Here is an 11,409-nt window from a genome sequence, read left to right as displayed (position 1 = left end):
GGTGACTGCGATAAACCTTTTCAATCTTCTAGTGCTTGCTTAACCTCATATGCCTCTTTCATATCTAACGTCCAGAGTGGTTGTTTTGACTTCATGACATAGACCACACAGATGAAGAATGTGAATTACACTAATATTTATTAACTTCATAATATATTCAAAGTGACTTGACGTGTTTTTGATTTTTGTCAACATCAACTTATAAAACATTTCACATTTGGAACATTAGACGATGATGTAAGTACAGTAGAAAAGGAAACTTCACTAGAGATCCTCAAGAGAAATCATGAATATACAAGTGACAAGAACAATACAAAGATAAAGTGTGTTATAATTCACATCAAACTCAATCATTAATAGACCTAAAATTTCTGTGATTATACAAACACCAAGTTAAATTTTTGTCGTAGAAAATGGCAGTGGGTGGATAAGTAGGGATGATGCATGGAATAATATACATACTTAAAAGGTCTAAAACTAACGTTGCTGTAGGTAATGCACAGATATGTTGGCATACACCTACATACAAATAAATGTTTTAAACCATGTTTTTGAACCACCTCTGTGACTATGAAATACAGTGGTGTACCACAACCAGAGTCCACTCATGTGACCTATTCGACAGTAACTTTCAGCTCCAACCCACAAACTAACACAGCTGATGCAACACAACATGGTCAATAATGGGTTTTTCATAAATTCTTCAGGAATAATCCAAAACTATATGAGGTGCAGAGGCAGTTTATTGTCCTGCTCAGCAGCCAATTGGGGAAGGGGCAAAGAAGTACAAAGCCAGAAGGATGAAGTAGACGATCACTAATGCAGTCCCTGTGAAGATAGGCATAAGGACAAGCCTGAAAATCACACACATATCTTTAGGTAGTCAGCTGAGTGGGATGCTGGTTCTTTGAAAGCACAGCAGACAAAAGACACAAACTACTTGAAAATCTAAAGACAGAAACCTTTGCACTTAGCATTGCTTGGGAAAACTCATACATTTTTAACATATTTGCCATACTTGTGCTCTAGCACGCCTGACTTATTAACTAATCATTAGGTTTAATTAACAGAAGCTTTGAAATAACTTTGTTTGTATGCAAAATCAAAAGCGATCTCAAAACATAGAAAAACCTACCTTGAAAATAGTCTGACTTTCCATCCATGAGGATGTAATTCACTAAGATGACACTGAAAATGCTTGCCCACAAGTGCAAGTCACTGAAGATGAGAACAAAGCCCACATCCTGCAGCAGAATCAAAAACAAGCCTTTTACATCTTCACTTTGAAATCACACAGAAATCAAACACACATCAGAACTTCCTTTTAATGAATAAGAGTGGTTTACATTTTGGGCTATGTGTGCACCACTTACATAAAAGGCATTGAACAAAATCAGTAAGGGAATCTGAAGCATACAGACTTGCACTGCAATGCAGCTTCCAACTTCCAGACTAGGAAGAAAAACAAAAACTGTCAATACTAAAGACAGACAAAAGTGCACCACACCATATACAAGCAAGGTTTCTCTAACCTGAGACTAATGTTGTTTTGTAGAGCAAACTGGATTCCAGTAACAATCTCTGGGATTTCTGGAACCATGGCCAACACGGTAACACCAATGAAGTACTGTAGTGGCAGAAGAGAAAGAGAGAAAGATAACACTGCACAAATAATTCCACAATTCAAAATGTCTTTCTTCTCCAGGAACTCAATTTATTGTCCATGTGTACCGAATCTATGCTATGCACTCTCCTATATGCAATTTATTTACTGAACATCAATGTGCTTTCCAAACTATATAGCACGTAAATATGAATATGATTCACACTGATTCTTTGAGTGCCCGCAACTCTATTAGAGAATGTAATATTTTTACAAGATTTTTACATGAAAAGTTCCATTACTTTATGTTCTCTTTATATGGCATCAAGATTAGAAAGTTAATAGTATATAGTATATATTAATAGTTAACAGTACATATTAACAGTTAACAGTACAAAGCATCTTATGAAAACTAATTTTGACAATTACCCTTAGAATGTAAATATGACAGGTGCAAAATGAACATGATATCAGTGACAACAGGTATGTGTATATGTATATGATTTGATTCTCATACAAACTATACAACTGTATATCAGTGTAGGTAAGATGTGACGCATGCATTTAGTAAGCATGTTTCCGTTAGGATTAAATATGGATCTACACTCAGGGTACATGCAGACAAGCTGAACAGGCTGCAAGAGTGCTGATGAAGTCCACTTGATGTCAGCACTTTGTCAAGGAATGCCCCTCACCATGCTCAAATTCGGCTTCAAAACAATGTAACACAGAGATCATAGTAAGAGAAGAACACCAAAAGACTCTGACCATTACTGTTCACTTAAATTACAGCCCAGAGAAGAAGACAAAGAGTTGTGGCCATCACCCTTTCTTGCACTGAAGTATCCCAGATAAAGCACTCCTTCACTACTTGGGATATTTATAACGGCTGCCTCTGGGTTTTCATCTAACTTGTCGTCTATTTTTGGTGAGGTGAGTGGTGGAGGAGAGCAGAAACTGACAAGGTTGACACCAGAGATGCAAAACGCTAGCAGACCCTCCATTTCACTGATTTCAGCTGATTCTACCATCTGTGAACTCTTGATACCAAAGCCAATTCTGTGTCCTCTTGGGATGTCAGGGACTTTTCTTTGCTAGAAATAGGTATCGGAAGCTGGACTTCCACCAGAGACCACAGTGGACATTTCCTGAAGAAATGTTCACTTGAGGCATTTTAACCTCATTTCTGTTGACATCGGTTTTGTCAACATCAGACAGTTTGCATATCCTGAAAAAAGCCAGTCGTCATGGTCAGAACATTCCAGCATCACAGGTTGAGTTATAGTTTCTCCTTGAAGTTTATCATTCTCATGTTCTTGCATGGAAAAATGTTTGTGGTCCACTTGTCATGTTGAAAGCATAACTGTAATGCACCCAATGAGGAAGGTGAACTGAAGTGACACAATACCTAATTGTCGGGAAGTGGTGAAGCTTGAGTCTGGCAGCAAGTCCCCAAAGAGATCTAGAAATCCCTTCCAACAATGTAAGCAATCCTTGTCACCTCACTCTATAGCACCGGGACTTTAAGGCTTATCAGCAATAACTGTTGCTTATCGTGTTTTATCAGTGCCAAGATACGAAGATGAGCTGTCTTTCCTATGGCTTAAGGGTGAGCAGAGAGATAAAGAGGAAGGTCAGTTTTGCACACAAATCACTGACAGGTCCGAGGAAACAACAGATGCCAAATACAGGTTGGCCCCAGTGCCATCACAGCAGATGTGAGAGAGAAGTTGACGTTCACATCAAACAGCCGTAGAGACTTACACTTGGCTCAGACTTGCTTTCTTTGGATTTACTCACAATGCCTTTCATAAGAAAGGATACGGCTACAAAGCAGTGGAGGTTTGAAATAATAATTTCCCTCCTCTTAGATGTGCCGCCCCCAGGCTGAGAAGTCCCCATCGTGGTAACTCATGTGAAAGTCATGTTAATTATTTCACAAACAAAAGGACAATAACTTGAAGCTGTAACAGAACATCAGCTCATATCATGTAACGTTAAAATTCAGGCATGTAGAGAAGCCTGTGAAGTCTGAGTGAGTACCTGGGAGATGCTGGAGTGGGAGATGATGGGTTTGATGTTCTCTGTGGTGAGGTCAGCACAGGCTGCCATCAGTAGAGTGGCTATTATGAGGACCACCAGAGCTCTCCATCGAGACCAGTGCACTACTGCACCATGGTGACCAGGTACTGATACACAAACACACACACACACACACACACACACACACATATACACACAAAGACACATACACACAAACACACACACACACACACACACATACATACAAACATAGAAACATACACATTTTAACTCCCAGTAAAATTCCTAGAACTGAACAGGAATCAACATTAAAATCTGACCCCCAGCCCTGCTGAACAGAGACCAAGGAACAGAGTATCCATACATTGCTATTGTAACCACTGCTCTGTAATTCGAGTAACGGCGCCCCCCAGTGGATACAGACCATTGCTGTGGCCATCACTGATGTGGATGTCATAGATGTGAGAATGGGTTTTCAGGGTAAAGATGAGACCAATGAGGTAGGCAGCAGGCAGCAGTATGGACACAGTATACACCAAAGGCCTGAATTCAAAGCAAAACATGCTCTCTGTTATTACACACAAAACACAACCTGATATTTCAAAACAGTGGAACAGCTTCAGTTATAATACTCACTCAATATGACTCAGAAAAAGGGATGGGTTGTGTTCACTCTGCAGGGAAAAGCAAAATGTCCATAATAAAATTTTTATACTGATTTAAAGTTATTTATTCATTCCAACATAAAATACATATAAATTTATTTCACCCCATCCAGTGCCATACCAGGTCATAGTGGCAGTTCCTACAAACGATTGCATTGCTGGTGTTCACGGGAGAACTGCTACATCCCTCACACATCAGATTTCCATAGGCTTTAGAGAACAGAGTAGGTGCAAACACACCTGCAATCAAACAAAGAGTCAAGGAAATTCCACACGTGGTGGCTTAACATCCCTATTCAATTATAACTGCAACTGTGACTACACAAAACTAACTATCATCAGATTTCACAAAGCACCTACAGCTCATCTTCCCTCTACCTACAACATGAGAAATTACAGACACCGATCTTTTTTTTTTTTTGAAAATGCTTGAAAAACAAAAGTTTATTACAGTGAGTTTCTCAAGGAATCCTCGATGCACAGTGTGTGTGTGTGTGTGCGTGTGTGTGTGTGTTCTCACCTCCTACAGATATGAAAAGTAAGGCAGAACTGACCCCAGCAGAGCGACTGTTAAATCTCTGCTCTCTGTGCTTACAGCCCCCAATGATCATACAGATGCCCTGCAGACATACAAACACCATCAACTTTCAAATCATGCATGGTCGCACTCAAGAAGCAGACTGTCTATACAGCTTTATTAAGCAGAACTGAGCAAACAGCCACAATGGATGCCAACAAGAACAGGATGAACTCTATGTCTTGTATGATTGTCAAGGAGACGTGTTTATCTAGAAGAGATGAACTGAAAGAGAGTAATATAAGTGTGTGTGCGTGTGTGCTTGTGTGTGTGTGTGTGTGTCCACATGCATTTATATCCATAAACAGGCACAACACAATCTTCCATCTGTTTCACTGGGAATATATAGCTGCATAAACAATTTATTTTGGAAGAGTACATAGCTTGGAACCCTCCAAAAACTAGAACAGCTTCAATTTACACAGTTTAAACTGTAAAAAGATTATCATCACACCCACGTATCCAGGAGACAGACTGAAAGGAAATGATAGGGTTACAAAAAAATTATGTATTCGTGGCATAGCTCTATTAACACTCACAGGGATGAAGAGGATGCAGCCCAGCAAGGTTCCGGTCAAAGCAGCTTTGACAATCTCCTCATAGCATTTGCTCCCGGCGCGATGACCCTGGAGTAGAGCAGTGATGTAAAAGGTCATCTCAGTGATGGAGCCAAAGGTGGCATTCACCACTGCTCCCACTGCAAAGTTACTCTGTGCAGAAATACTGTGGGGGGAGAAAAAAAACATGAATCAAAGGAATGTCAGTGTAGGAATATCATAATAACTCCAACCAAGAGAGATGGTCCTTACTTAACGATATTTTCTTTTTTCTAATGATTACCATATTTTCTCTGGTCCTATTTTTTCCCCACAATATTTTCTTTGGGTGGGGTCATCTATACAATCTTTTTTTTATACTAACTGACACTTCTAATAAAACATATTGAATTGAACAATTAATTGCTTTAATTAAACCACATAAAAATTAATAATATTAAGTGGTATTGAAATGAATAATAAAGTGGTCCTTCAACAATGTATCAAAACCCCTCTCAGAGCGATGCTTTAATCAATATCAAGTGAAGCTGCTATGATCAGTGCTGGTGGAGACCTTGCAATGCCCATTCCAATGTAGTAGGAGAGTGGGATGATGGAGCTGACTGCAGTGGCAAACTTGGCCTCAGAGCTGACGTAGTGATCATCTCTGTCCACATAGCCAATCACTATACTGAGAATGACCAGCGGCAGCAGGTCTGAGGAAAGGATGTGTTAAGGACACAAAAAACTATAGAGAAATATACTCAGTGAGACATCTTCTATAAACCCTTCGCTTAGAGCCTACATAGCCTAAAGTTTATTAAAGAAAAGAAAAATGTCAATTACAGAATCATATTTTTACTGTCCTGGTAACTGAAGGTTTAAAAAAAAAGCGTTAAGGAATATCACAATGTTTTTAAGGATACTGACAGCAAACACGTTGATGCCATCCACTGTGTATTTGTAGTAGTACCAGTTGAAAGCATTGTAGCAACAGAGGAGGACTTTGGTCTCACAGCCTTGAGGCTAAATAGATTCCAATATAATAGAAATGAAACGCATAGAAACGAAATGAGTATTTCTCAACTGTAAAGCCTGCAATGTGATAACATATTTCCTTTTGATTTACAAGTCAAAACTGTAAATTTCTCGAGAACTGAGTTCCAAACAGTGCATTCCATACTCCAAAGCAATGGGATATAAGCGACAGTTCCACACTTTGAAGTATTTAAATAAATAGCAAAACATTACCTGTAGTTTTTTTTTATATCTGCAACAAACTGTCAAAGAAATGGCAGAGCGCTCACTTTTTTTACTGGGCGAATGTGAACTTCCTCTGGGGGCATGAGGAGGATAGTGCCCAATATCCTGGCATTCATCTTGGCCACAGGGACAGTGAAGACAAGCATCCAAGAGAAAAAGCAGGCGATGATGTGAATCACAGCCAAGAGTGGGTATCCCAACAACAGCCAGGCATATGTGCTCGGACGAGACTGCAACCCAAATGAGAGCAACAGGCTTGAGTTCAATCCTCAGAACTCAGCAAAAGCCAACTTATTTCAAACAATAACATGTCTGCACATCACTGCCCTTTTCATCTCATAGTTCAGAATCATTTAGTATCTATTAAAGACACTGGCAACGATTTTGACAGACAGTCTCACCCAGTAGGCTATGGGGTGCTGCGTTGCTTGGACACCCAGGGGGACCTCTGTGGAGATGGGTGCAGGGGGAATCAAAAGTGGTGTGGTCTCCTTCACTTGACTGGTCTCTTTTATCTCATTGTCCTCCTCTGGGATGGCCTCACAGTTGGGGAACTTTACACAGCACCTCCTGACCAAGCTGCTGCTCTGAGAAACAAAAAGAAAAAACAGTGATTCAGGACATTTATCAGGACGTTTTTAACCAAACCTTTCATCAGCTGTAAAGCTGATGCACAAAAAGATGTTAATAAAACCAACAATGTGATCCTGGTGGGGCATAACCCAAAAGCCACAGGGTTTGAGGCTAAGAGGACAGAGCTTCTCTGACATACTTCAGCACAGAGAACAAAAAGTAGTGGTTGGATGAAGGCAAACAAAGAGTTTCACTTCACATGAAAAAGACATCGGGCTAAACAATCCTGACACCGTCTCCAAGATGACCACGTTATGAAATAATGATCACACTGTTACCTTCTGCATTGCCTTTCCAAATGGCCAGAGAAAATAAAGTGCCAAATTCCAGCAGAGTTTCCCTAAGATATAAACATACAAGCTCAGTCATCATGTAAGAATCTAACAACAGTATAAATACTAAAAGTGCAGTGCGACAAATCTGTTTACCATAAGGGAATCCAATGATGGTACAAAACATCAGAAGACTAACCAGGAGGTACACACATGAGATCCACCAGCCAAATAAAAACACATACGCTATATTCCCACAGGTGATCAATGAGCCTGGGGCAGAGAGGAAGACAAAACAGACAAATATGACTGCGACTCAGCTGAAATTATGAAATACGTTAAGACCTTTGGGCACATATATTTGTTCATGTCAAAGGAAGAATAATTACTGTTGGCCTGGGCCAACGACTTTGGAAATGTAAGATGAGTTGAGGCACTGACCTGTGTGTGGTCTGATGTAATTTAGCTCTGAATAGAGCTCCTTGACGACTTCTGATCTATCTTCAATAGGACGCTCCGTAACATGGCTCTTCCACTTTCTGAAACCAAACTGAATACACACAGACCGACACCTTATAGATGTCCATTTTTTAACAAGCACTAATAAGCCTCATCCCTGATTACTAACTTCAAGTTAAAACACCTATCAGCATACAAGCTCATTTGCATACCCTGTAGTTGTTAGCCAGTTTGTGGGCCTCCACTTCATTTTCTGCACGGATAGTGGTTCTGCAACTGCCCTCCTGCCAACCATCATCTGTGCAACGGGAGTGAATGGAATGTGCTATGAAGAGACATATACAAATAACTAATAAGTCATATTGAAACTATAAGATCTGATCAAAGGTGACTGGTTGAGTACTGACTGTTGAGATTAGTGATCACCCAAATAAACTGTAAAATGTAAACATTAAGTTCTGCTCAAAAGCAGAGACGTATTATAGATTTCTAGATATATGATGGTGAGGAGAAGAAAACAGGGAGGAGATGAGGGTGGGCAGGGAGTAAGGAAGAGAGGACGGATGGGGTTTTGGTGGGGCTGGGCGGAGTTTCATCTCACCTCTGTTAGCAGAGTGGCACTTTCGAGTGTACTGACCAAAGTGTTGAGAGGCACATGGGGATGGAGTGTCAGCGAGTTCAGGGTGAATGCCAGCCACACAGAGTCTGTCACACTGGGAACTACGACGATGACTCCTAAGATCATGGTCCCACAGTGGTTCTAGAGGTCACATAAGAAAAAAACACAAACACACACATCAATCTCAATGTTTCTCATGGCCTTGTGGTCTTCCACAGACTGTGGAACTAATACAGTTCTGCTGACGGTCACAGGATTCAGTCAGCTCCTCCACTTCACGTTAAGAGCGTGAGCACACTGTGTCTGATCACATTCTCAATGGATTCCACGGTGGAAAAACAAGAATATTTCAATATTTCCATTTCAGAACATTCTTACTGAAGGCTTCTTTTCTTCTTCGTCTTTTTCTTTCATCACACCGTGCTATAATCATGGCCTGGTAAAATGGCCACAAAAGACGATTTAAAACTAATCGACAGTTAATTTCTCACGTAATCCCCACAATGAGCCACCTGAACCTTTCAAGGTCATATGACGGTATGAGTGGTAAGCCTGGATCCTCATAAAACTGATTCCTCTCATAACTCGTCTGGATGTAAATTCTTTTAGTGCTTTCCAATCCAATATCCATCATAATCACAAAAAGGCCTTCGTACAATCAAAGCAACACGTTTTGATGTCAACCCCCATAGATCGCAGAAGTTTATCTTTTGATGCTTTCATTACCACAACGTTACAATTTCGACAAACTTATTTTAAAGTTTAGTTTTTAAATATATATGTTAGAGTTTTTAAACATATTAACTGTTTTTTTTTTAATCTAATCCATATTCAGCCAGTTTGAAAATCTTACAGGTGAGTATACTCCTTACTGAAACTTGTGTGAGGAACAAGTATTTTTCAAGATTTCGAAGTTTTTCAAAGTTACACGAAATATCGAGTGCAAGGTAGCAAATTTGCCGATGATTCTGGCCACCTAGACTTGAAGCGAGTCCTTACTTGAAAGAAAAAAAGCCTTTAAACTCCTGATGTAACGTTTGCTGTTTGTGTTCACGACCTGTGTCGATCAAATATTGCCATCTCCACCATAATGACTGTGAATTAACGACCTGTAAGGCTAAAGGCAAGGACAGGCTCATCTGAACAGACGTGAGTAAAAAACCTGAATCCCACCATAAATCAAGCATTTCAATGTTTCCATGCCACTGTGGCAATTTCCTCTTAAATTTCTGCTCTCAGCAGGTACACTGAATTTTACTTATGAAGATTTGGATTAAACGTTTAATTGTTCTACAGATGTATGGACTCGTGACACATCAAAGCCTATCTTTTATGTTTCACGGAAGAGAATTCCTGAGATTCTGTTTATTAATATTGGCAATAAACGTCTCCCCGGATAGACGTAAACTGAACGTTTAACTTGCCCGAACTTTCAGCCGTAGATCTTCTCCTCCGATTCTCCGCATCTGTTGACACTGTGGTTTTTGCGTAGGACATATCTACTGGAAAAGATGCAGACTGTGCAGCGTGCTGTTAACAAAGTCTATGCCCTCTCATGCAACTTCTATTTGCAACCATACCTAATGACATAAAATAGTGCTGACGATCGCTCCCCTCTGACCAAACCGTGTACTTTGTGTACTTGCATTCTGGGAGCTGTAGTTGGCCAGTTTACCTGGCTCATTTACAGACTGGTCGAAAAAGATCAAACCGCTTCCATCTCCAAAACACGTCCTCAGCTGAAATAAATATTTGCCACAAATTTCGCCGATTGCCGAACTGTAAGACAACTGCACACATAACAGTAACGACTGAGCAAATGGACAGACCGTCCTAAGTGGTAAACTGTTGTCAGTCTTTTACAATGAAGTGAGGGAGATATCATCTCATGAATATTTGTTTGGGTGTTTATTTTTTTTTAACAAATACAAAAATACAGCTACATGAATTCTCTTTTTAAAATCACATCAGGTTAAAATGAATATGAGCAGAGATACACAATCAAGCACAGCAAATACAACCATGATGACAAACATCCAGAGATGAGAGACTCTGTGTTGGATACAATCAGTAACATAAGTCAAACATATTTTTAGTACTGGTCTAGACAATGAATAAGACTGGCCTTGGACTAAACAGGACTTTTAAGGTAGAATATCCATTCAGAGTGGTATCTGAGTCTCAACGAGGCCAAATCATTGTCCAAAAAACCTAAGTTGGTCTTCATTAGTACTCTTTGTCTTTATCCCTGATTTGTGTAATGATTTTAGATTCAGGGCTAAACTTTTCCTGAACAGAACTGAATTATATAGCACTTTCTCACAGGATTTCTATAAAACAATATATAAGAACATTACTGAGAAGCTAAACTAAATGGTGTTAATATGTCAAACAGTTTTGTTGTGTGCTCATTTATATCTGAGACTGGTCTAATTGTGTGCTTCTCCTGCCACTCTGAATCTTGTTTTCCTCTGCTGTTTCCTTTCTTTTTTGAACAACTGAAATGGAAACTGGAGAGCCCATACCTGTAATCAAGGTTGTCTTTTTGGCTAGGAACGCAGATGTTTATTGTATTTGTTAACTACATATATCATGATATACACCAGGATGGGGTTAGTGGATCATTTACCTGTTGTGCATTCATAGAACAATCAGTGAAACTCCGATATATAGCTATACAAAGTTGCCACCTGAGCCAGTTTTTATTCTTATACAACTTGTCTACCATTGTGTCTTTAC

The 11,409-nt window shown here is 39.7% G+C and overlaps 1 protein-coding gene across 1 annotated transcript; it reads right to left on the bottom strand.

Moving 5' to 3' along the window:
• Nucleotides 1-754: 754 nt before the first annotated feature.
• On the bottom strand, nucleotides 755-10,167 carry cax1 (cation/H+ exchanger protein 1). The gene is made up of 20 exons (XM_030786962.1): nucleotides 10,095-10,167; nucleotides 8,653-8,811; nucleotides 8,264-8,376; nucleotides 8,034-8,142; nucleotides 7,749-7,865; nucleotides 7,599-7,660; nucleotides 7,089-7,274; nucleotides 6,732-6,917; nucleotides 6,351-6,450; nucleotides 5,999-6,140; nucleotides 5,428-5,611; nucleotides 4,832-4,931; nucleotides 4,433-4,551; nucleotides 4,283-4,320; nucleotides 4,071-4,189; nucleotides 3,647-3,792; nucleotides 1,533-1,627; nucleotides 1,374-1,452; nucleotides 1,136-1,244; nucleotides 755-828 (listed from the first exon to the last, which is right to left on the bottom strand). The coding sequence occupies exons 1-20, from the start codon at nucleotides 10,165-10,167 to the stop codon at nucleotides 755-757; spliced, it is 2,310 nt and encodes a 769-aa protein (XP_030642822.1).
• Between the last annotated feature and the right edge of the window lie 1,242 nt (nucleotides 10,168-11,409).

This window comes from Chanos chanos, chromosome 1 (genome assembly GCF_902362185.1).
Source record: "Chanos chanos chromosome 1, fChaCha1.1, whole genome shotgun sequence".
NCBI classification, from domain to species: Eukaryota; Metazoa; Chordata; class Actinopteri; order Gonorynchiformes; family Chanidae; genus Chanos; species Chanos chanos.
The sequence above is the reverse complement of the archived record's forward strand: the minus strand, read 5'-3'. Positions and strand labels throughout refer to the sequence as shown.

Coding starts and splice junctions, on each gene's coding strand:
- cax1 (XM_030786962.1), bottom strand. CDS start 10,167: ATGTCCTACGCAAAAACCACAGTGTCAACAGATGCGGAGAATCGGAGG. Junction 6,141..6,350: donor CATCAACGTGTTTGCTGTCA/GTATCCTTAAAA, acceptor TCCTTTCCTCAG/ACCTGCTGCCGCTGGTCATT. Junction 4,552..4,831: donor ACTTTTCATATCTGTAGGAG/GTGAGAACACAC, acceptor GTTTGATTGCAG/GTGTGTTTGCACCTACTCTG.